Source organism: Fusarium proliferatum, assembly GCF_900067095.1.
Source record: "Fusarium proliferatum ET1 genome assembly, contig: FPRO_scaffold001, whole genome shotgun sequence".
Taxonomy (NCBI): domain Eukaryota; kingdom Fungi; phylum Ascomycota; class Sordariomycetes; order Hypocreales; family Nectriaceae; genus Fusarium; species Fusarium proliferatum.
The window spans coordinates 4,093,873-4,115,445 of NW_022194790.1; the positions used below are offsets into that span (position 1 = coordinate 4,093,873).

General features: G+C 49.6%; 7 protein-coding genes across 7 annotated transcripts; 2 read left to right on the forward strand and 5 right to left on the reverse strand.

Moving 5' to 3' along the window:
* Positions 1-455: 455 nt before the first annotated feature.
* On the reverse strand, positions 456-1,811 carry FPRO_00747 (uncharacterized protein; the record flags this gene model as incomplete). Its single annotated transcript, XM_031222992.1, has 1 exon — positions 456-1,811. The coding sequence occupies one exon, from the start codon at positions 1,809-1,811 to the stop codon at positions 456-458; it is 1,356 nt and encodes a 451-aa protein (XP_031075724.1).
* A 666-nt stretch (positions 1,812-2,477) lies between these two features.
* FPRO_00746 (uncharacterized protein) lies at positions 2,478-3,666 on the forward strand (the record flags this gene model as incomplete). Its single annotated transcript, XM_031223003.1, has 2 exons — positions 2,478-2,957; positions 3,019-3,666. 2 exons carry the CDS (start codon positions 2,478-2,480, stop codon positions 3,664-3,666), a joined length of 1,128 nt encoding a protein of 375 aa, XP_031075725.1.
* Positions 3,667-4,872: 1,206 nt separating this feature from the next.
* On the reverse strand, positions 4,873-8,508 carry FPRO_00745 (uncharacterized protein; the record flags this gene model as incomplete). Its single annotated transcript, XM_031223015.1, has 4 exons — positions 4,873-5,319; positions 5,371-7,313; positions 7,369-8,065; positions 8,131-8,508. 4 exons carry the CDS (start codon positions 8,506-8,508, stop codon positions 4,873-4,875), a joined length of 3,465 nt encoding a protein of 1,154 aa, XP_031075726.1.
* Positions 8,509-11,470: 2,962 nt separating this feature from the next.
* FPRO_00744 (uncharacterized protein) lies at positions 11,471-13,124 on the reverse strand (the record flags this gene model as incomplete). Its single annotated transcript, XM_031223026.1, has 2 exons — positions 11,471-12,637; positions 12,696-13,124. The coding sequence occupies 2 exons, from the start codon at positions 13,122-13,124 to the stop codon at positions 11,471-11,473; spliced, it is 1,596 nt and encodes a 531-aa protein (XP_031075727.1).
* Positions 13,125-14,417: 1,293 nt separating this feature from the next.
* On the reverse strand, positions 14,418-14,924 carry FPRO_00743 (uncharacterized protein; the record flags this gene model as incomplete). Its single annotated transcript, XM_031223037.1, has 1 exon — positions 14,418-14,924. The coding sequence occupies one exon, from the start codon at positions 14,922-14,924 to the stop codon at positions 14,418-14,420; it is 507 nt and encodes a 168-aa protein (XP_031075728.1).
* Positions 14,925-18,303: 3,379 nt separating this feature from the next.
* On the forward strand, positions 18,304-19,086 carry FPRO_00742 (uncharacterized protein; the record flags this gene model as incomplete). The annotated part of the gene is made up of 1 exon (XM_031223048.1): positions 18,304-19,086. The coding sequence occupies one exon, from the start codon at positions 18,304-18,306 to the stop codon at positions 19,084-19,086; it is 783 nt and encodes a 260-aa protein (XP_031075729.1).
* Positions 19,087-19,657: 571 nt separating this feature from the next.
* FPRO_00741 (uncharacterized protein) lies at positions 19,658-21,472 on the reverse strand (the record flags this gene model as incomplete). The annotated part of the gene is made up of 9 exons (XM_031223059.1): positions 19,658-19,673; positions 19,733-20,601; positions 20,647-20,815; positions 20,864-20,875; positions 20,928-21,024; positions 21,076-21,097; positions 21,160-21,254; positions 21,331-21,364; positions 21,443-21,472. 9 exons carry the CDS (start codon positions 21,470-21,472, stop codon positions 19,658-19,660), a joined length of 1,344 nt encoding a protein of 447 aa, XP_031075730.1.
* Positions 21,473-21,573: the final 101 nt, after the last annotated feature.

The following is a 21,573-nucleotide window of genomic DNA, read 5'->3' on the forward strand; positions in this document are numbered from 1 at the left end:
GAATTCAATGTGTTTATGATCTATTTATGGTATGGTATTGATCATAAAGGGCTGGGGTTCAGGGGAATGGTAACGGGGGCTTTGTCTGGTCTGGCTTTTGTGTACTTTTGTTCTTGTTTGTGTTTGTACTGGATCGTGTAGGGTACGACGACCCTGGTTAAGACATGGCATAACCCAGACTCAGCTGAGCTGGCAGTCACTTGGGAATAGTTGATAATCAAAGGCTCGTGTAACCCGCGTTTTGTCTATCTATGTCGCCTTATAATGTCGAAGGACCAAGCTTTGCAGCTCTATCTAGTTGCGATGATTGATGACAACCGTTATCTATACCAAAGAAGGAGAAGAAGAAGAAAGAACCGACAAACGCCTCGCTTATGATGCGAATATTCCTGTCATCACAGGACGCCAAGTCGCGTTTAATATCCAAACTGAAATATGGTGCGAGCACATCCGACTTATCCCTGCTTCTCATAAGGCGGGATTTCCAGAGCAACTTCACCATCTGCTCCATACCACTTCGCGCCACTTGTCTTGACCTGTCTTGCACTCGCAAGGTACAAGAGCAAGTAAGTATGTTTCGCGACGTGGCCCCAGCAATATAAGCGTATCCAGTCGTGGGTTTTGTCTCTACGGCACCAGGTTCCCCAACCCGCCAAACCACTCTTGAGATAATTAGCGAGGAAAACCCAAGTGTCAAACCGGACATCTGGGTCCCAGCCACTGCAGTTGATAAGCCAGTATCCTCGTTCGAAGGCTTCGATATCGCGTTTTATCGTCGGACGATATCTCGACGACAGATCGCGGGCGAGTTTCGCGAGCTTCTCAGATATCAAATCTGCAGGATTAATGTCGTCAACTCCCACGGGTGGCGATGGTGGCCGGATTTCCAAGCTACTGCTGACTTGGTCACCCTGCGAGTTTCTCGCTGACAGAGCTGGCCCTGTATCGCTAGAGCTTCTGACTAGATCACCATGCTCCAAGTGCCCACTCTTGGACCGTTTTGATAGTGGGGGTTCCGACCCTGCACGAGGCGATAGAGCTGGCGAGTGGCTGCTAACCACGCTGCCAGAAATATGAGTGATATCTGGGGCTAAATGATCGAAGGCTATCACCTCTGTATCCGCCGAGGGTATGAGAACCTCTGCTGCTTTGTCTGCTTGTGGCGTCGTAGGTACGATACTTGTGATCTCAGGGGCCTCGAGAGGCCAAGTTTCTTCTTGACTGTGAGGTGGTAGGGAAGAGGGGATTTCGACACTGTGTCCAAACTCTGGTATCCGAGGACGCTTCCTAAGCGCAGTCGGTGACGAATATGGTTCCTGCGATGACTGAGTTCTTCGGACGTAGCTCTGTAGTATACGTGACGGTGAAACGTCCAAGAGCGCAGCATCTGGCATGGGATACGAGTCACTGATTTGACTCGCAGGTGCACACCATGAGTTGATTGACCCGGAACCAGTATGGTCTGATGAGGGGATGGCACTCGGAGCCAATGCCTCACGCGGTAGACATGGTGATGATCGATTGTCTATGGCTCCGCCGAAACTTAGATCTTGTGATGTGATCTCGAATGATGGTCCAAACGAAGCTGTTACCCTGGTCTGACTTGGCGATGGCGCCCCTTGACATCTTTCTGGCACACGCTGTTGTTCCTCAGCTGTTTGCGACTCTATCACAGGCAGTTGTGTGCGCCTGTGAGGCTCAAAGGCTAGATAAGCTTGGGCAAGTTGCCGATATGAAACATCATCGGTAGACCGACTTGGTGCTGTGATGTGGACAAGAATCTCTACCCCGTCCGAGCTGTTCCTTGCCATAGTTTGAATGCCAGTAAAGCATATCGACTGCTTCTCGCACAAAAACACTGTTTCCCAAGAGAAGAGGAGTAACCGTGCTGAAGAGAAGAAAAAAATGTTGTCCCCAAGGTCGATATTGGATGTTGTTTATATCCAAAGGGGTCCAAAATAGCAAGTAAAAGAGAGCACAAGCCAGGTGAGACAAGGGTGAAGGTATATGGAATGAGGTTGTAGGCGGGCAAAAGGAGAACAAGAAATAAGAAGAGTGGTTGTGGTATTCCCAAGAAATTAGGAAAGGCGAGAGAGTGAAGAGAGGAGAAGTGAAGTCTCGTGACACACGATATCGATTCACGCCGTAGACGTACAGAGGTAACTTACCTAGTTGATGAAGCCGCTGAAGATTTAAGGAGCTGGTCCACTGATTGGTTGCTACAGTAGGCATCTAAAGTTGTGGAGGTGCTACAAACCCCACCATATTCCCATTAGCCTAAGATGTCAGCCACACAGAAGGGGACCCCTGCTCTCACTACCAAATTAGCTCTATCCCTACAGTGGCCGTACCCCAGGATATCATCAAGAGACTCTCACTCTGGCTTGCCCTTCACACCTCCTCGACTCCTACTGCTACCGCACTCTCACGACATACGCAGGCAGAGCAGACACACACACACATACAAACCACCGACGATGGCCGAAAAGACAAAATCTAGAGGTCCTCTTGGAAGAGTTGTCGTCATTGGCGGCAATGGCTTTCTAGGCCATCACATCGTCAACCAGGCCCTTGAGCAATGGACGACCACTGCCACTATCGGCGTCGACCTACGATGCGAACGCAATCGCAATCCAAAGGCCGAGTACCGAGAATGCGACATCACCGACCCCGAGAGGCTTCTCTCTCTATTCGAGGAGCTCAAACCCGACGTTGTCATCCACACAGCTTCTCCTGTCGCTGTCAACCCCAATATCGGTCATGATGTGTTCAAGAAGGTCAACGTCGACGGTACACAGGCTGTTGTCGATGCTTGCCAAAAGACGGGCGTCAAGGCTCTTGTGTACACAAGCTCTGCCAGTGTCATCAGCGACAACGTTACTGATCTGCTCAACGCTGACGAGAGGTGGCCTTTGATTCGTGGGGAGGCGCAGACTGAGTATTATTCAGAGACCAAGGTTTGCTCACGCCACATTCAGGTCGTCCCAGGCTGTCTCGCTAACAAGGTATTGCCCCAAGGCACAAGCAGAGGAGATCGTTCTCAAGGCCAACCGCCAGGAGGGCTGCAAGCTTCTCACGACTTCCATCCGTCCCGCCGGTATCTTTGGCGAAGGCGACGTCCAGACTCTCGCGGGCATTCTCAACGCCTACAAGCGCGGTAAGCACACGATCCAAGTCGGCGCCAACGAGAACCTCTTCGACTTCACCTATGTCGGCAACGTCGCCCATGCCCACCTCCTCGCTGCACAGCTCCTACTCGCCACCGCTGCCTCTCCCACTATCCCCCTTGATCACGAGCGTGTCGACGGTGAGGCTTTCTTCATCACAAACGACACACCTGTGTACTTCTGGGACTTTGCCCGTGCTATCTGGCGTGCCGCCGGCTATGATAAGGGTACAGAGGGCAATTGGGGTCTCAACCGTGAGGTCGGCATCGCCATCGGCTATGTCAGTGAGGTTCTCGCCAACATTCTCGGAAAGACACCCACACTCACTCGCAAGTCTATCATTATGAGCTGCATGACCCGCTACTACAACATCAACAAGGCCAAACGTGCTCTGCGCTACCAGCCTGTCTGGTCTCTGAAGGAGGGCATCGATCGTGGCGTGAACTGGTTCCTCGAGCAGGACAAGGCGGCTGCTGCCGCTGCCGCTGCCAAGGCGTAATCTTACTAGTAATGAGAGAAACGAATAAGAGGGGGGTTCCCTATCTAAAGGAAAGGAGAGGCGCGAATGTGGTGCAAAAAAAAACTCATATCCGGCCACGAACAGTATATTTTGGCCTAAATATTCAATCTGTGATATCTTTAATTATATATCGTTTAGTCTACAAATGATTCAGCTTCAAGTACATTTTTAATCTGGCTCGCACAACAAGACACCCGAGCGTGACATGATTCAAGTAGCCGAACCTTCAATTGGAATATAGTCTCTTGTAAATATCGGCACCATATCCCATGATTTGAACAAAATAATTGTAGTTGTATCCAAGCAGGTAAGACCAAGGTCCAGTCATTCAGTCGTAAGTATCCAAATGGAACATGATCTATTGTTCCTATCTCGCTTGCCGTCACTTACATGCGTGACCAAGATCCCATCTGATCCCAGAATGAAGCCAACATAAACTAAGGTAGTTTGCATCCTCACATCTGACCCAGCACACACGCATGCACTTTTCTTTTGCACGAGGAGTCAATGACCCCCTTCATCCTGATCTCGCCTCGCTTCGCCTTGCTTTGCCCGCACTCAACACTCCAATGGGAATCAACCCGCTAACATGGTTTACTCCATCCAACTCAGGTATAAAAGAAGATAGAAAGAGAACTGAATATAGTAAAAAAACAACAACGTAACAACACCCTTTCTTTGAGCCCCTTTTTGTTTCGTAAGAAAAAAGCTATAGACCTCCCCACCTTCCCCTGCTCGAAGAACAAACACTAGACCTCAGAGAAGATGGGATTCGCAGACATGTATCTCTCATGCCATTTAGGTGGCGGGAGCTTGAAGAGAACATGGCATGAAGTTAAGAGTCGAGAAGGGAATAGTAATAGGAGCGAGATCATCATCTCAGCGTCCCAGAAGAAAGAAGAAAACTACCAGGTTTGTCGTGTCGTGTGGTGTAGAAAACGATGAATGCCAAGGGTTTTGTGATTGGTAAAATGCTTGTTTCCGGTTTGTTCGACAGTTATATGCTCTGATATAGCATATATAAGCCTGAGGAAGAAGCGAAGAGGAACGCCGTCGACTATGCAAATAACTCTCTACTCCCAAATCATACCTCCTGAACTGCATGTAGAATAACGAAACGAAGCTTGACGCCGGGCGTTTCCGGGCCCAGCTGTAATCAAGAATATCATTGTAAAAAGACAAGTATCATGAGTTGCCGGACACACCAAGTCCGCTGCCTTGACGTCCCATACCAGAGTTACGCCATTCTCGCCTCCTGCTGTGCTCGGCGCTATCGAGCTGACTGTCCGACTGGTTGAACTGGTTGACCCCATAAGGCGAAGCATTGCCCAGATCGTTTCGTCCTCGGAATCGCGCCGGGGGAGTTCCATGCCCATTGTTGGGGTTAGGCATTGAAGGGTCTTGTATCGTGCGAACAGTGGCTTCACCCTGCCAAACTGCTGGGTCAGTTTCTACTCGCCGAGCTGGTGGTCGGGTGGAGTTATCCTGACGGTTGTAGACCTCATTTACATCAGCAATAGAAATCTGTCCCCGTCGATCTTGGAAACGCTTCAGAATGTCCTTTGTCGTGAGGTCTCCGCTGTTGGTAAAGATATAAGGGTCGTTCATGAGACCAAGGATCTCATCAGGAACCTAGAAAAGGTCAACATAATGGTCACAACCCTAAAGAATGCCGATTCTTACCTGGCACATTTCCTCGATATGTGTGATCATCATTTCCACGGCATCAATAACATACATAGCCTCGCTATCTAAAGCAGGTGCCCTGTTGGGGTTTGTTAGGATATTGGGCGCAATGACGGTGGCAAGATTTCTCGTATCCATCTTAGAACCAAGGTCTTCATCCAGCTGGTGGAATGTTCCAGCCCACTTCAGGAAACTGAACAGAATCTCAAGACAGTCTCGGTGGCTCTTTGGTAGGAGACAGCAGGTCAAGTGCAGGCACCGCTTTCTCTTCTCAGGGTCCGAAATCTTGGCTGCACTGATCCATAGCCTGTATAGCTTGTGAGTCATCAGCGGATCTGGTAGATCGCGCAAGTAGCGTTTGAGAAGCGCAGCAAGCTGAACGACGGGCTGTTCCATAAAGTTGACAACGTCACAACCCTCAGCGTTGATGGTATCCACCAGGCCTTGCTGCTTCTTGATGTTGCCATTCTTTCGGAACACGCCCTCAACCGAGAGATCCATCTTACGCATCGACGATACAATGTCATCAATGACAGCTGGGATTCGGAGCGTGCCCGGACCAACACCGTCTGTCGATTCCGCACCATCCCTTTCTATGATGATCTCGAGAGGTACACCGAACACCCCTTTTTTCTTGACGTTCTTGCTCTTATCATTCTTGAAGGCTTTTCCGATATTCTTCCAGAAAGTCGCCTGTTTACGCGACTCAATGAAGCTCAGTAGTTCTTCCAGTGAGAATTCTTGCTCAATCATGGGCTGCATGGTGAGAACAGCAAGATGGCGGACGTTAAAGTACTCGAGACCAGAGAGTTCAGAGAAAAACCTTCGCCCAATTCGCTCTTGCACCGTTTCGGTGCGCTCTCGTTCGGCTGACTGCGTCCGCAGATGACCCTGGTTTGAAGAAGATGCATCTAGCGATCGATCTTGAAAAGGCTGTGGTGCTTTCTGCTGCAGATCTCGGGACTGCTCGACAGCAACTATCCTCGAGATATCATCCAAAGTGATACCATCATTTTGTCCAAACATGATGTCGGTCGAGCCTTGTGCACCATGGCCCTGCCCAGCATCACCAGACGAGCCTGGGCGAGGGCCCTTTCCATCAGTGTCCATCACTCGAGAGCTTCGGGCTTGTCGAGCACTAGACGACAGGTGCCTATCCAGTCGCGTACTGCGTAGCCTGCGTACATCATTAAGAGTGTTCTCATAAGACGACTCTCGTTTGCTGCCACCGGGCCCACGTGACTGTGAGTCTCCTCCTCTTGACCTCGGGTCACTTCCCTGGCCATCGCCTGTACCATACCCGTTATTATCGGTGTCATCTTTGGATCGCGGGAGAGTTCCATTAGCTTTAAGAATATCCAACAGCCGAGCCAATGCGACTCGAAGTAGAAAAACATATTGCTGTAGTTTCGACACGTGCTCGAGCGGTAAAGCATTGGCTCCAGCACAGTTGGTGCAGTATATCTTTCGATCCAATGCGTTGAGGCAAGCCTCTTGTAACGATCGTCCAACCTCACGCCCGCACCTCGTGCACTTAACACAGTTCAGGTGCCACCTCAGGTCGCCATTCTTGGCACACTCGTCCTCGACAGACCTGTGGCAAAGGGAGCAGTGGTCAGAGTCGTTGGCAGAGAGCTTTCCGCCGCTTGCGGTCACCGACAGCTGACCGTCATCGTTCTTTACTGCGTCAAGGTCGCTCAAATCGTCCAGGAACTGGTACAGGCCGGTAGATGCGCTGGCTTCGCGCTCGAGACGGAGGGCACCTTGAAGGCAGATTCGAATTAGAAGTTTGAGATAATGGGCAAGACCTGTGACGAGGGACAGCAGCTCTTGTGTGACACCAAGTTTGTGAGTAGCGTTGTCTTGTGTTTTGGAAAGTAGAGAGAAGAAGGAGACAATCTTTTTGCACAATAGTTTGGCTTCTCGGCCGTATGACATCCCTAAGCAGAAAGTCAGATCTCGTGCATCTCCCGTTCAAATTTGGATAGACTGTACCTTTTTCGTTCAAGCCCACCATAGTCTCATCTAAGCGATCTGCTGACTGGAACAAGATCTCAACATGCCAGATAAAGCGCTTTGCAACAAAGACACCCTCAACATATGAGCCATTGCTAACATGAAGCAGCATGTCAGAAATGCAAGCAGCAGAGGACTCTTCGAAGGTCGACAGTACGCTCCATATACGGAACACCTTCTCTTCCATGCGCTCTTCCTCGACACGGATAAGATCTCTGCCCGCAGCATCGTCCGAACTTTCCAACGCAGGTCGCGCGTCCGTGGGTTGCGCTAACCGCACATTCCAGAATTTGTGAATCATGTAGCACTCGGGGTGCCAGTGCTGGTTTTGTCCATTTCTGAAGATCTCGACGAACTGCTTTAGAATGGCTGTCTGGCAGCCATTGCACTGCTGCGCAAACTGTGTGGAATAATGATAATGGCAGTAGACGTTTCCGTCATGTTCGTAATAGCTATCCTGAGCGCCGAATATTGTTGAACATAATGAGCAAGTAAAATGATCGACGTGGTACTTTCGATCTAGGGCCGTGATATAGGAGCCGCGGAGCGCTCCCCCGCACTGGTAGCAAAGGAGGCCAAGTCGACGAAAGTAATCGGTTTCGCACAGAGGATATTGTCCCCGGCCATTTTCGTCTTCGGCAGGGAAGAATTTTGAGGCCACTATCTCCCCGCAATCCTATTAGTCAAAGATTAGTATCTGGTCGTGATCGAGGAGAACAGGGCCGGCCTGGGGGTTCGCACCTGGCACTTGAAGCAATCAAGATGGAATGTTCCATCAAGAGCTCGCACAAACTGACCCGTCAAGGGCTCACCACACGCCTGGCACGTCCTCGTCTGGCCGCTGGCGGATCTTCCACTTCGACCTCGCGATCTGTTCCGCTCAGCACTTTTGCGGGGCGGCTGGTCCTCAGCCCATCCTGGGGGATTCGGTGTACCTGGGGCGGAGGCGGGTGGCCGCGGTCGATAGCTACCGTTGTCGGGTGTGCGAGTTCTGTATATTTGACCACCGTTCTGCCAGTTTGAATCGGCATGCGGGGGCATGTCCTGGGCGTGATATTCGTGGGAGTGTTCGCCATGGCCATGCTCGCCGAGCATGGCGTCGTCGTAGCTCGACGCCATCGTGAAAGCAATGCAGGATGTCGCTATAACACAATTCCCCCTCCTCGCTCCAAACCAGTCAAGCACGAATGGCCTATCGAGACCAAATTTCCAGCAAAGGTCGACAGGCGTTTGCAGCGGTCGGCATCAGCACCAGCTGAGAGGAAAGCAACGACGGCAGAAACACTGGCTCGATCAGGACCAATTGGCAAAGTCGGGCGACTAATTGAACACGGTGAGATGCTGTATCGTTCGTGGGATAGGAAAGATCGAGCACTATCTGGTGTTCGCGTGACAGTCAAGCAATAAGCCCACACAGGTTCGGACTGGGATGATGAAAGGCGGCAGCGAAGAAGCGATGCAGTGTGGTGCGGCACAAGACAACCAAGACCCGATCGACCTAGCCTAGTTGTACCTTAAGTGAGGCTGGAGCAGGCACTGCACAGTACCTAGACAGTAAGGCTGAAGCGGAGAAGGGGAAAAAAAGAGACAATGGAAGAAGATGCGATCGATACAAGCGCGGCGCAGCGCGTCTGCGGCAGTGTGGGATGAAGGAGCGTGGGAGATAAAAGTCGAAGCCTGTCGTGAGAGTATAAGGTAAGGTATGTAAAGTGAGAGAGGTATGGATACGGTGTATGGAGTAGAGTATGGAGGTAGTAGCAGGAGGCGCCTGGCGGTAGGGGAGCTGAGGGCAGTTGTGGTGATGGTGGTGGAGAGCCCAGGGCCCAAGGATGGGTACCTAGACACTTACGGATAGAGAAGAGGTACCTCCAGCATGTGCTGCAATAGGGGATTAGAGGTCAGATACTTTTAGATTGAAGCACTCGACCTGGACATTCAGCACCTTACTCTGCTACCTTACACATTTACTGGTAGGGGCAAAGGTCGGGTACCAGTGGAGGCAACCTTGGCGGGGGGGCTATTGGTACAGTGCCTAGATGAGACTGGGCGGCAGATTCAACGCCAGATCAGCTCCAAATAAGGGACGGGGCTAACTACAAATGGCCTCAGGAGGGACAGACTGAGCACTAGTACCTGGGCGACCGGATAGCAGCATCAGCTACGGTCCAACAGATACCTACTAAGCCATAAGGTGGACTTGAGATTCGAGCACATGAGAAGATGAGAGAAAGATTTGGTTCATAGACCCAGTCAAAGAACAGAAGTACATCGAGTCAATGACAACCGCCAATGCGTGCAGTGCGTGCGTGCGTGCGTGCAGCAAACCAAACCAATACAAGGGACAGTTGCTTTATGCAGATGCTGGGCTTGACACAGTCCAACGAACGAAATGTGAGATGCTGGTGGGGATGAAGTCCGGGTGGGCCCTGTTTGTATTAGGGGCGTTTGAATACATCGAAATATTAATTTACTGCAATTTCCAGGCGATGAGGATCCACGTCTGAATCCGAGGAACATGAGATTTAGTGAGATCCATTCACACCAGAATAAAAATAAACGATGAATCCATTGTTTCGAATCTTGCTTCCACCCTTCACTCGTTCAGGTGGAGGTGTACATACATAGATGCTCCCTCCTAACAGACATGCATATCGCCGCCAGCACAGCCCTCGAAGGATTGATATTAGGTAGGTATTAGACACTTTTCCTATATAGTAAGATATCTCAGGGCTGTTCATAGTGTTTCTGCTTCGAGGTCTACAGTTTCCCTCTCTTAACCGCTGGATGTTTCTCAGACAAGAAGAAAAAGAAAAAGAAAAAGAAAAAGAAAAAGGAGGAGGGGCCAGAAACGACAATTCCATATCATCAGCAAATATTAGGGTCCTTCCACAAGGATGTCACTCAAGCAACTTCGTGTGTGTCGTTCTCAATATGGAGTCAGAAATTAGAGTACATGCCTCACTTCTCAACTAGGTACAGCACAGTACCGATCCTTGACTCAAAAGTGACAAGACTGAACCCATGCTTATCCACTGGGCGTTGCTGGGAATGTCTCCGCCTGAAGTCAGCCTGAGCCTCTAACTGGGAGCTACAGCACTAGGTAGGTGAATGGTCAAAGCTGGCCCTGCCTGGGCAATGGACATAGCACGGCTCACGGCTTATTACTTTACGTATTAGTCTCTTCAGCAAATAGCACTACCTTGTTTCTCACCACTCGAGGGACGGTGAGTGTATGAGGTCATTCCAATCCCCAGATTCCCCCTTCAAGCCTGGAAAACGAAACAGGCTAACTATCAGTAGAGAGACATGAGAGGGAGAGGAGATTTACCGTCTCACTGGAGGATCGAGGAAAGCACAGTCAGATTTCTTCTTTCAACAGTACGCTACTGCAAATAACCTTGCCGTGTTGGAAATTGCTATGAGGAAGATCTCATCACGTGTAGGTGTGGAGGATTAGGGGGGGGCCACATCCAAGAAACGCCAACACAAGCCATGCACTAGACAACTGTACAGAGAATGTGAAGTCGAATAAGAGGACTGTATGTTATGGAGGTGGATGAATATTATGGCAATCGCCTTAATAGTGTGTGTAGTATCGGTATCTGGAGATTGAGGCCAGTGTCAAAGCGACAAACGGGAATGCTGTGACGCAAGCAATACCTATAAATCAAACACTCTTGCTATGTCATCACGGCCTTTGGCTTCACTTTATGTGTTGCTAGACTGGTATTTTGATAGAGAAATAAATTAAATTATACGTATACATGCTGTTGCTAATTGCCAGTAACAACAAAACATAACGAAGCCATACTATGTAAACACATTCTCGTCGTTTCAAGGTGTGCATCAGAAAAGCCAAGCCGCGCATTGCTGATGCTCATGCACACATACACACAGGCAATCCGATCCTTGAAAAATGCTCCACAAGTTTCCCGTTAACCCCCAGTCCCATGAGCATCATGTCAACCCTTGCATCATCCTCGACGTCTCCAAATACTGATAGTCAAGGCACGTGCAGGCTCGGCTGTGAGTGTAACACCTGAATGAGATTTCAAACATTATCATCAAGCATTTATCATTCTCAAGCATGCACTAGCTCCTTGAGTCTCTTCTCAATCTTCTGTCGACCCTCAAGAGTCCTCCAAACCTCATGGGGCGCTCCATCGACGATGTCCCAGTTCTTGAGGTTCTTAGTCAACTTGGTCAGGTCTCTCTGTTTCTTCTCCCATGTATGGCTATCCTTGATGTGCTTGCCGGAGCTAATAACAACAAGCGGCGTATCCTTGTCCTGGATCTGACGGCTGGTCAGCGCATCTCGCCGAGTGAACGAACCGGCGACCAGACTCTCCTGCAGTTTGGCAAAGATGAACTTGCCATTCTGCTGGGCCGATCGTCCGTACACTCGGTCGCGGCTCGTTCGTCCGCGGAAGATGGCACCGGGGATTCGGTCCAGGCCGAGTGGGGAGATAACGCCCCAGAGCCAGAGAAAGAATCCTCGACCGGGTGATGCAACGTCGCCGAGAAGATCCTCATGTAGGGGATCGACAAGGAGCAGACCTTTGATGTGATCTCCGTGGCGGGCTGAGAAGACTCTTGAATAAATCGATCCGATTCCGGCACTTGCGAGGATCCATGGTCCGCTCTCGCCAGCACCAGCCAGTGCCTCACCGAGGGTATCAACCACGAAGCCTGCTGATGATGGAGAGGGTGCGTTATCTGACCACCCGTAGCCAGGTCGATCAGCGAAGCAGTATCGTGAAATGGAACCATTCTTGACGGCATTGTCCGCAAAGCCCCAGAAGTCGTATTCTACGGTTCGTTCGCCGGCTTCGAACAATACGGTGGGGAGATTGTTGCCCTTGGAGTCGGTCTTGTTACCGTGGCAGTAAACATGGATGCGATATTTGCCGTTATCAACCGGATACAGCTTTCCTGGGTGTGACACGCCGGCGTCGAGGGCTCGCAGGATAATGGACAAAGTGATGAGGAACACAGCCACTGACATGATGGCGTAGGCGACCGTTGAAATCATGACCTCGGACCATTCGAACAGGGTTCGTCTCGTCTCGGCCCGACCTGTCAAGCGTTCCTCTTCTTCAGCCTTGCCCCATTTGACAGTTCGATCAACCACCAGAGTCCAGAGACTAGTGAGTAGTGCCCAGATGACGGTGGCAGCACCGACCCAGCCCTCTTCATATCGAGTCTTTTGAACGGACAGGATGAGAACCATGTCGAGGAGGATAACGCCCTATCTGTAGTGTGAGTAAGCATGGCCAAATGCAGTAGTGTCAGTTGTGTAGACTTACGGAGATGAAGATGGCAAGAATCCTGACAGATTTGGATGGCACCTCGAAGAAAAGGAGTGTAAAGATGAGATTCGCAAGTGTCCACGTCGCGAATCCGAAGGCAAACCAAGGGCTGCCACGAGTTCCAATGCCAGGGGGCGTCACAAAAGTAGAGACAAGAAGCAGAATCCACCAAACAAGCGTTATCAGGGTAAAAGCAATTGTCAAGTATCGCAAGGCTCGGATGCTCCAAAGGTTATAGGGCGAGACTGCGGGATCATCGGGGGCAAGTAGGCCAGGCTGAGTTGAGTTGACGCGGTTCGGGAGCAGACGAGTGTGCTCATCTGGCACAGCCTGTTCACCCTCCTCGGGGTCGTTGATACGAGCAGATCCATTTGTACCGTTTGGCCTGTCTTCGATTGAGTCTTTTGGGGATGAGAATAGAGGCATAGTGGGAGTGAGTGAGTTTATTGTTTGTTTCTCAGTTGATGGCTGCTGGTTCTGGTGCTGATGGATGGTCTCAGTGCTAGAGTGTACGTAAGTGAGAGAAGGAACTGAATATGAGTGAACTATTTCGTCAGAAATCAATCGCTAATGACACATGCTATGCAACATTCACAGAAAAAAGCCCATTCAATTGCAGCCGACTCCCTAATCTCGAACTTGTCCCTGGGTTCTATATAAACCCATGGACCAGCTGCTAACGTATCCATGATGAAGAGGCTAAAAAGTAGAATACGTCATAGACCAGCCATTTCAGCTCCCGGGTTGAGCATGGCCAATCACCATCGTCAAAAGCTCACCAGGGAGTACTAGTGCCGACACAAGCTTCCGGGAGATAGAGCTTGGAGCTGAAGCTTGGCTTTTCCCAAAACAATTACGGTTTAACATGGCCACTTGATCAAGAGCGTTTGTGTTCCCGATTGCAAAAACAGGGCAGCAATTGAGTTAGCCATCACCGGGAGGGAGGAAGGTCGCAATGATGCGCCGTGAAGCGAGTTGGTCAAGGCCTTAATTGTGAGGTAGTGAAGGATAGTTCTGTGCATCATTCACCATCACATGCTCCAGGTCATATGATAGACTTCTTCTTACAGCTTTAACTCAGTAGGTATTAGATAATATGTAATCAGTCGGCTGCCCGAATCTTCTCGGCATTTGCCATCTTGCAAGTTACCACGCAATCATTCCCCCTGTTGGTGTGTCCCCAATGACGGTTGTAAAACATCATCACAACACAACAATCAAGAATATTTCAAATAAATTTACCACGAGTCTACCTATGTTCCCATTGCGTTTGTGGCGGCAAATACTTATTAAACTCTTGTTTATAAAACGCTCATATCGTTCGTTCACAGACATGATGGATACGGAGGTACGTATCACTCTACCCGTGTTTTATTTCCCACAAGTTTCCATACCTCTTACGTGTCTTGGAGTATCACTTCTTGGTACAGTTCGTCGAATTCAACTTAAGAGTAATAATGGTATCAAAGCCGTACGCCTAAAATTACTTATTAGATTTGCATCGTAAGTAACGACATGAATAGTGACAATGAACGCGCCAAAATTATCCATCTTCACGCAATCGTAACAGGGTATCTCTGTCTCTCTCGTTTTTTACCCCATTCCAGATGACATTTCAGCATCTACGACGGAGGAAATTAACCACCGTATCGATCCTGATCTCCCTATTTCACACATCGTTACACATTACTCCATAACGAACAGATACTGCTTCCAGCCTCAAGTGTCCCAAGGAGCAACAGGATTGTATTCCTTGGCACTGGGGACTGTACTGATACTACTAGACACCGAGTGGGACGCCTGGCTGAGACCTGAATATGACTGCGTCTCTTCTCGTTGCTGTTGTGTACGCTCGAGTGCCTTCTCGGGGCTGGGCCCTCGTGTCGAAGTGATGGCGTTGTCGGGTATTTTTCCAATGGGAAAATGCAGCTTGATTGCCGCTTGAGGATCCTTCATGTCGATATTGTGTTGTCTGTATATGTTCTTCTTTTGCTCCCTTATGGCTTGCGCTGATGGCTCGGCCACTGACAACCAATCCTTGACTTGAGTGAGCCATCGTGATTTTTCCTTTTTGGACTTTCTCGTGTCTGTTGATGACATGGAAGTTCTTGGTCTATCGTTTCCACAGAGAGATGGGTCATATTCAGATTGTGGGTGGCGTGGTATAAAAGCTGATGACCTAGGACTGACAAGTGTCTCTGTGATTGATCTGGTAGAAGATGGCATGGTTTGATGTATGTGAGGCTCGTGAGAACCATCAAGCTGAGTGTATTTCGACAGTCAAGTTGGAATTTGATGAATGATATGGATCAGTGGAGGGCCTCTGATCTATAGGCCAAGGCGTCGTCGGTTGGTTTGAGAGATCCAACAGCCTGTATAGGCCCGTGAAGGTATGATATGCCACCCGGTATTTTCAGGATATGCCTTGAATAAATGAATATTTTGAAAAGCTGGGCGTATCTAGATTAGGCATAGTCCTCCACCCATGTGGTGCTGGTGATATTGATGATGTCGTTCCCTGGAGACCTCGAGTTCGTAACAAGTACTCCTCCCTGGCAGACGACAAGGAATTCTGGATTCCGATACTGAAAATGCAGGAACAGATATAACAGCTATGATTGTGTGGCCCCAAACCTTTGGCGTTGGACGTCAACGGCGGTAGTGGCAGGATGATGCAAGTGCGCGAGTCGTGCAACGCATAAATGGAAGCACTGCCGACGGCAGCTAGAGGATCGCCGGATGGATGGAATGCAAAAAAGAACTATTGCTTCTGGAAGAGGAAGAAACAAGAAAAGAACCACAAGGAAAACTATAAGGGGGATTTCTGAGGTTGAGAGAATGAGTGATGGATGATGGATGATGGAGATGTCAAGTCAGAGAAATGGAGGGTATGGTCATAAATCACGGGGTAGAGGGGATTTCAAGTAAGGGTTGGAGAGTCACATACTCTTCAGCTACCTATGCATAAGAAAGAAAACCAATAATCAAACCTTGGCAGCGTCCAACAGACTACAGTACAAGTAGAGGTACTTGATGTGCATTACCTTACCCATCCATCCTTGTCACAAGCCTCCAGCGTCACTTCGACTCCATCACACCCTCGCAAACTGGTCTACCCTCTACGATATCCGATCTTGGTCTAGGTTCTATTATGTCGAGCTGAAGAGCCAACACGAAAATTGCTCACTTGGGCTCCTGATTGGATGAGAGTCGCTGTGAAGCCGGGGTCCCTCTCGCGGGACGGTGCAGCGGCGAGACCTTGTGGCTTTGTCTTGGTCTCTGCAGTGGTTGAAGCTGTCTACAAATATTTGTGGGTTGGCGGCTTCGCCGGCGGGTTCAACAGATGAACTTGCCCTGTAAGAAAGTGATGGGCTAGGTAGTGCTAAATGCCGAGGCACCGTTTGTCAATTCGGTTCTTGTTGCGTTGCGAGGTCGGGTTTTTGTAGAAAAAAAGGCGTCAGAGTGTAGACTATCTTCTCAACCCGAGGGAACCGTTTTCTTGATAACGCAAAAGTGTTAAACGTCTCTACTGACGATCATTAACCAGACCGGAAATCTGCAGCGTTGTACTCTGCAGCATCTCACGTTGATGTTTTGGGGTGGCTAGCTGGACCTCAGATCAAGTGATGCAGAAAAAGCAATTAATTATGCGGCGTGCGGGTATGTATTCATGGCACTCGACGTGACGATCAGGTTGTCAAGCTTTGGAATGGCTAGAAAGGTCAGCAACCTTCTTGATGAAGCACATGCTGAAGTGAACCTTGCTATGCAAATCATTAACTACTTACTACCTGCTAACCTAGCTCTTGGTGGTGTTTGCTAACAAAGTCCGCTACTGCACGACACTAGACTAACGGAGTTGTGCTCCGTCCGTTAGCTGGTGACATTTTCGGATTGCTCTACCAAGTCCACTCACGGCAGAGTTTATCACCTCCCACTTTTATTTTCCATGCCCCTGACTACCAGCAACGTCTTTTACGAAGGTTTGGGAAATGCCGTGTCTCGGTGCACAAAGACAAAGCCAAAGCCAAAGCCATCTTGGCTGAGCGCAAAGCCGCTAATGCACAAAGGCTGAGATGGCGCTCGAACATCAAGCCACAAGTCTGACTTTCGAGCTCTTTTTGGACTCGGCATTATGTCTGAGACCTATTGTGTTCAGAGGCTTTCCGAGAGCTTGGTACAATGAGAGTCGAGACCAAATGATCGACAAATCTCGGTTCAACGTTGAACCTAACAGGATGGATGACTTGGCTCGTATGCGGAGGATAGAAACGTCACACATCTTTATGTAGCCAACGAGCTGAGCGTGGCGACTCGGAGAGGCGAAGAGACGAGTGCCTAAGTGGTCAAACTGTTAGTAGCCAGCAAACAATGCATACGTCCTTAGACCTCTGGCCATGTTAATCTTAGACAAGCCCTCCATTTGACCTCCATGAATGCTCAAGCATCCTCTCTTAACCTATTCAGTCCCTTGATGCTTTTCTTCTTCTCTGTATGTGCTGGTACGCAGTCGAAAAGGGCAACGTTTGCCTCCCACCTCACGTCTTTATAGCTGAGACATTGTATCTCTCGAGTCTCGAGGGAATAACAATCAAGTTCAGCCTGTTATGGTATGTACCTACCTACCTAGCTTTGTGATATCAACTCCACCTACTTTGTGCATATAGACGTATGACAAGAGCTTGTCATTGTGATTCTGGAAGGCCATGTATGTACCTCTGAAAACGCGCGCCCTGCAGCAAAAAGAGCTGGCTTATCCCTGTCCATTTGTATGTGCCTTGGAGAAACGGAAGTGAAGTGAATGTCTCAGATGGCTGAATTATGGGATGGTCTGTGCTTACTCGCATCGGGGCCGACGCGAGATCTTGTCCGATCGTTAAACATGTATTTATGGAGATCTCTCGACAGGGGTCATCCTAGCCGTACTGCCGTCCATGTACAGTACATATCACTTGTCCGTCCATTTTAAGGTCCAGTCCACTCTTTCACTGATACAACGAGACACAGACTCACTGAGCTGAGGTTGAGACGCTTGGCAACCTCACGATCCCCTTGTAAATGGAGACGCCCTGGCGCCTTCGCTGAAAATAAACTCATCACATTCATGCGCTTTGGTCTTGATCTGTATCTGTGCATAGTTGCATTGATCTTTTACCCTTGTACAATTCTTCCGAAACAGAAATAGACCGCTACCTTAGTAGTAGGCATGCATCTGACGTTACATCCAAAAGCCGCTCCTTACCTTAGGTACATACCTTAGTTAATCAGACTTGGCTGACCCCGCAATAAGCTGCTTCTCCAGAGGGGTCACGACAGCCCGATTACCTTGTTGAGACACCTGGCATCCGTTCCATGTCCTGGGCTGCTCTCACCAAGCATCCCGATCCCGTCCCGTCCACTTCTCTTCTCACTTCCCTCATCTTCGGTCCTGTGTCCCACGTCTTTGTTCCTATTGGGCCATTCCCACTCCCTCCTCCGCCGTCGTCCGGAGCTCTCTCCCGTGACGTCTCCGTTCTTCGGTGCCTAGCTCACAACCAACTTGCGCAAGAGCTTACATCTTTGTCAGAGTCAACAAAAGCAATTTCTTCAGCGGCGCAACTCGATCATGCCCGCCCTCACCATCAACACCGACAACCCTCCCAACAATAATCCCCCTTCTCCGACCCGACCGCCTGTTTCCCCTATCACACCTCCCTTGCGTCCTACCCAACGCCCCGCGACCGAAGCTGCAAGCGCAAGTGCAAGCGCCAGCGCCGGCGGTCGTCCAAGTCTTACACATTCACAGCCCGACCAGACTGCGATACCACCACCTGCGCCTCAACCAATAGCCTTTGATTCCAACCCAGATGTCATTGCGCTCAAGTCGGCGATTTCCATTCTACAAATTCAGCGACAGCGCGCCACTGCCGACATCCAGGCTCTCAGCCGCGCAAAAGACGAAGCCGTCCAGGACCCCGAAGCTTTCATAAAAGACCTTGTCGCAGGCAAGATCAATGCGCCTGAGGATGGTAGCGACAGCAACAGCGACGGTGAAGATACAGCGATGAGCGGTCAAGACACCGGCAATCAACAAGACCCCGGTGAAGGGTCCTCCAAACAGCACATCGCTACCCAACCACCAGCATGGACGAATCTTCCCCAGCCGCAAAATGTGGTTCGCTGCCCGCCCATCAACTGGTCGCAATACGCTGTGGTCGGTGACTCCCTCGACAAACTTCACAACGAACAAGTCACGCGTCCCAACCAGGGTACACCAGCAACGATAGGCGCAAACGGCATGTACGAATTCAGAGGTGAAGGGAAGCAAGAGAGGTACCAAGGTGTGGCGGCGCCCTATAACCCAACCCAGGAGCGCCTCAACAAGAATCCCAAGAGTAGGAGGTCATGAGAAATGATGGCACCATGAGTTACGAAAGAAATCGCATACACAGATCCTAAATATTGTCTTTTGAGCGGAACCTTGATGCAATGGATTCATCATATTCAAATATCGGCGTTAGAGGATAGATGGATGGCGTTATAGAGTGCAAACAATACAACCCGGCACTTTAATTATGCTCATCACTTATTCTGGTAACGGTGTAATATCTGAACCTCTCAATCAAGCTTGTGTTTGAAGAAAAAACCTTCATTCATTATAGCATGGCCACTGGTCTCATAACCCAATATTAAGAGTAAATCGATAGATTTTCACTGGGGCAAGGAAATAGAGTGACTTGGTATCTCATATGTCTAGTAGCCTTGTGTAGATTATGCCATATGCATCACAATCTGGCCACGGCAATCAAGTCAACCGCATTTTAAGGAAATGGTCCAATCCCCAGACCATGTCATTTCAACATGAACCACAGGCCCCAACGCCATGTAAATCAGATCAATGCCCCTGATGTTGACCCAGTACGCCCCCGTGATATTTTCATCTAAGAATCCTGGTATTAAGCCTGACGAGAGCATCCGGGTTACTCTGGGAAGTCCCTATAAAGGTCGGTTAGCTTGCGCATAGAATGACTGCAGGATCTTGATCAGGTACTGACTCCATGCTCTGCTGTACGGATCGGCGAAGACGTCGGTTGTATTTCTTCTTGTCGTCTGGGCTTCCTCCCCAGTACATTTTGGTCGCTTCCGGGTTCACAATTTTGCGTGGGTCATAGGCTGGCTCATCATCTTCAAGTATCGCAAAGATGGCATCAATATGGGACCGTACATCTTCCCTTTTCATAGGGTTCGGAGTGTAGCATGCTGTACCGTCTGCAGCGATGTGGTGGTGAAAGATCTTGGTCTCGAACTTGACACGAGGTTGCTCTTCGGGGAAACGGACGCTGAAGTTCATTTTGATTCTGAACAGGCCACCGTCGAGGTTGGTCATAGGACGTCCGAAGTAGGTTATGACCCAGACGAAGGGGTTCTCGTTCTCGAGAAAAACGTCATGTGGCATATCGCCTCGCTTGAACACTTCGACAACCTGCTCGAACTGATGCTGAAGATTAACAGCAACAGTTGTCTCCTTCTTCTTAGCTTCTAGGCCCTCAGCGGCCCACCTCTCAGGCTCTGCTTCGATGGCGGCCTTGATAGCTTGCAGGCGGCTCCCGAGCTCGGGATAATTGAATTTCCCATCCATTGAGTTGTTTCCTGGCGACTCGAACGGCATTCTTGCAAAAGGCTGGTTGGGCTTGGTCTCTGATTTGCCTTTTTCGATCGCAGCGAGGTATGATTCGTAATACCAAAGAAAGCGGCGTTTGCATAGATCTCTAAAAGGCTCAAAGGGGACGGTAGCCTCGTCAATGTCATCATCATCCATCTCATTCGCTCCTGGAAGATTGTGCAACTGGGTGCCACTGGGGTTCATTCCAAGATAGCCTTCCAGACGTTGGATGACGCTGATACGTAGTGTCTCGTGTCGAATCTACCAGGGTTAGAGGTTCTCCTGTAATTTGAAATGGGAACAGACCTTTTGGATATAGTCCTTTTGGTTCTTCTTGTCGCTTTCATCGTTGGCATCCTCGAAGCCCGGTTCGTTCTCGTAGGGGTTAGATGAAAGGAGACTTTGGATGGATAATAGAATTGATTCAAGTCCTTGCGCAGATGACCACTCTTCTCCACGCTCCCCACGCCATGTTCTAGCCATTGTCAGTTCAAACCTCAAATCTTTGACACAATTAGATTACCCTAGAATTGATCTGATCGTGTTAGCACACGAGTATAGTAAAGTAATAATATATGATCACTTACAGGCAGACTTTCCCGTTGCTGTAGACATTGGGGTTGAAGCGACAACGTCCCCCGTTTGTGGTGATACAGATTACACTCGGAGATCTGGAAGGATATTCTGTCATCAAAGATGAGATTAAGCTTTATTGTAGTACAAGGAGGGCTCTACCTTTGTGGAACCGAATGGCAAACTATCGATTTGAATAAGCCCATCTTTACATATATAAGGATAAATGCAGCGCTCACGACATACCTCGAAGAACCCGAATTCATAGGGAGTCTCATGGGGACCCATGATCAGGGCCTTTACATTGCGAACATCGATGTCGCGACATGCTACGGCGAGCGCTGTAGTAAAAGGCAGCCGCGTGGTCAGTTTCTCTTTCGAATGCGTGGTACATGCCATCTGGCAAAAGAGACATACACAAGTCACAGTTCTTCTGGATGTCACCCAGCTCCTTGGCATAGTGTTAGTACCTCGAAGGTGGGATCGTGAACGAAGGGATGGGAATGCGAGCGAATGCGGGGCAGCGAACCTTGGAGATGCGAATGATGGACTGGTCCATGGCGCCTCGTATGTTGCAGTCTAGATGTTGATGTTTGAGGACGAGCGCTGACTGCAGAGCGCGACGCACATGGATAAGTTGCTTCCAAGTCTGAGGCTATC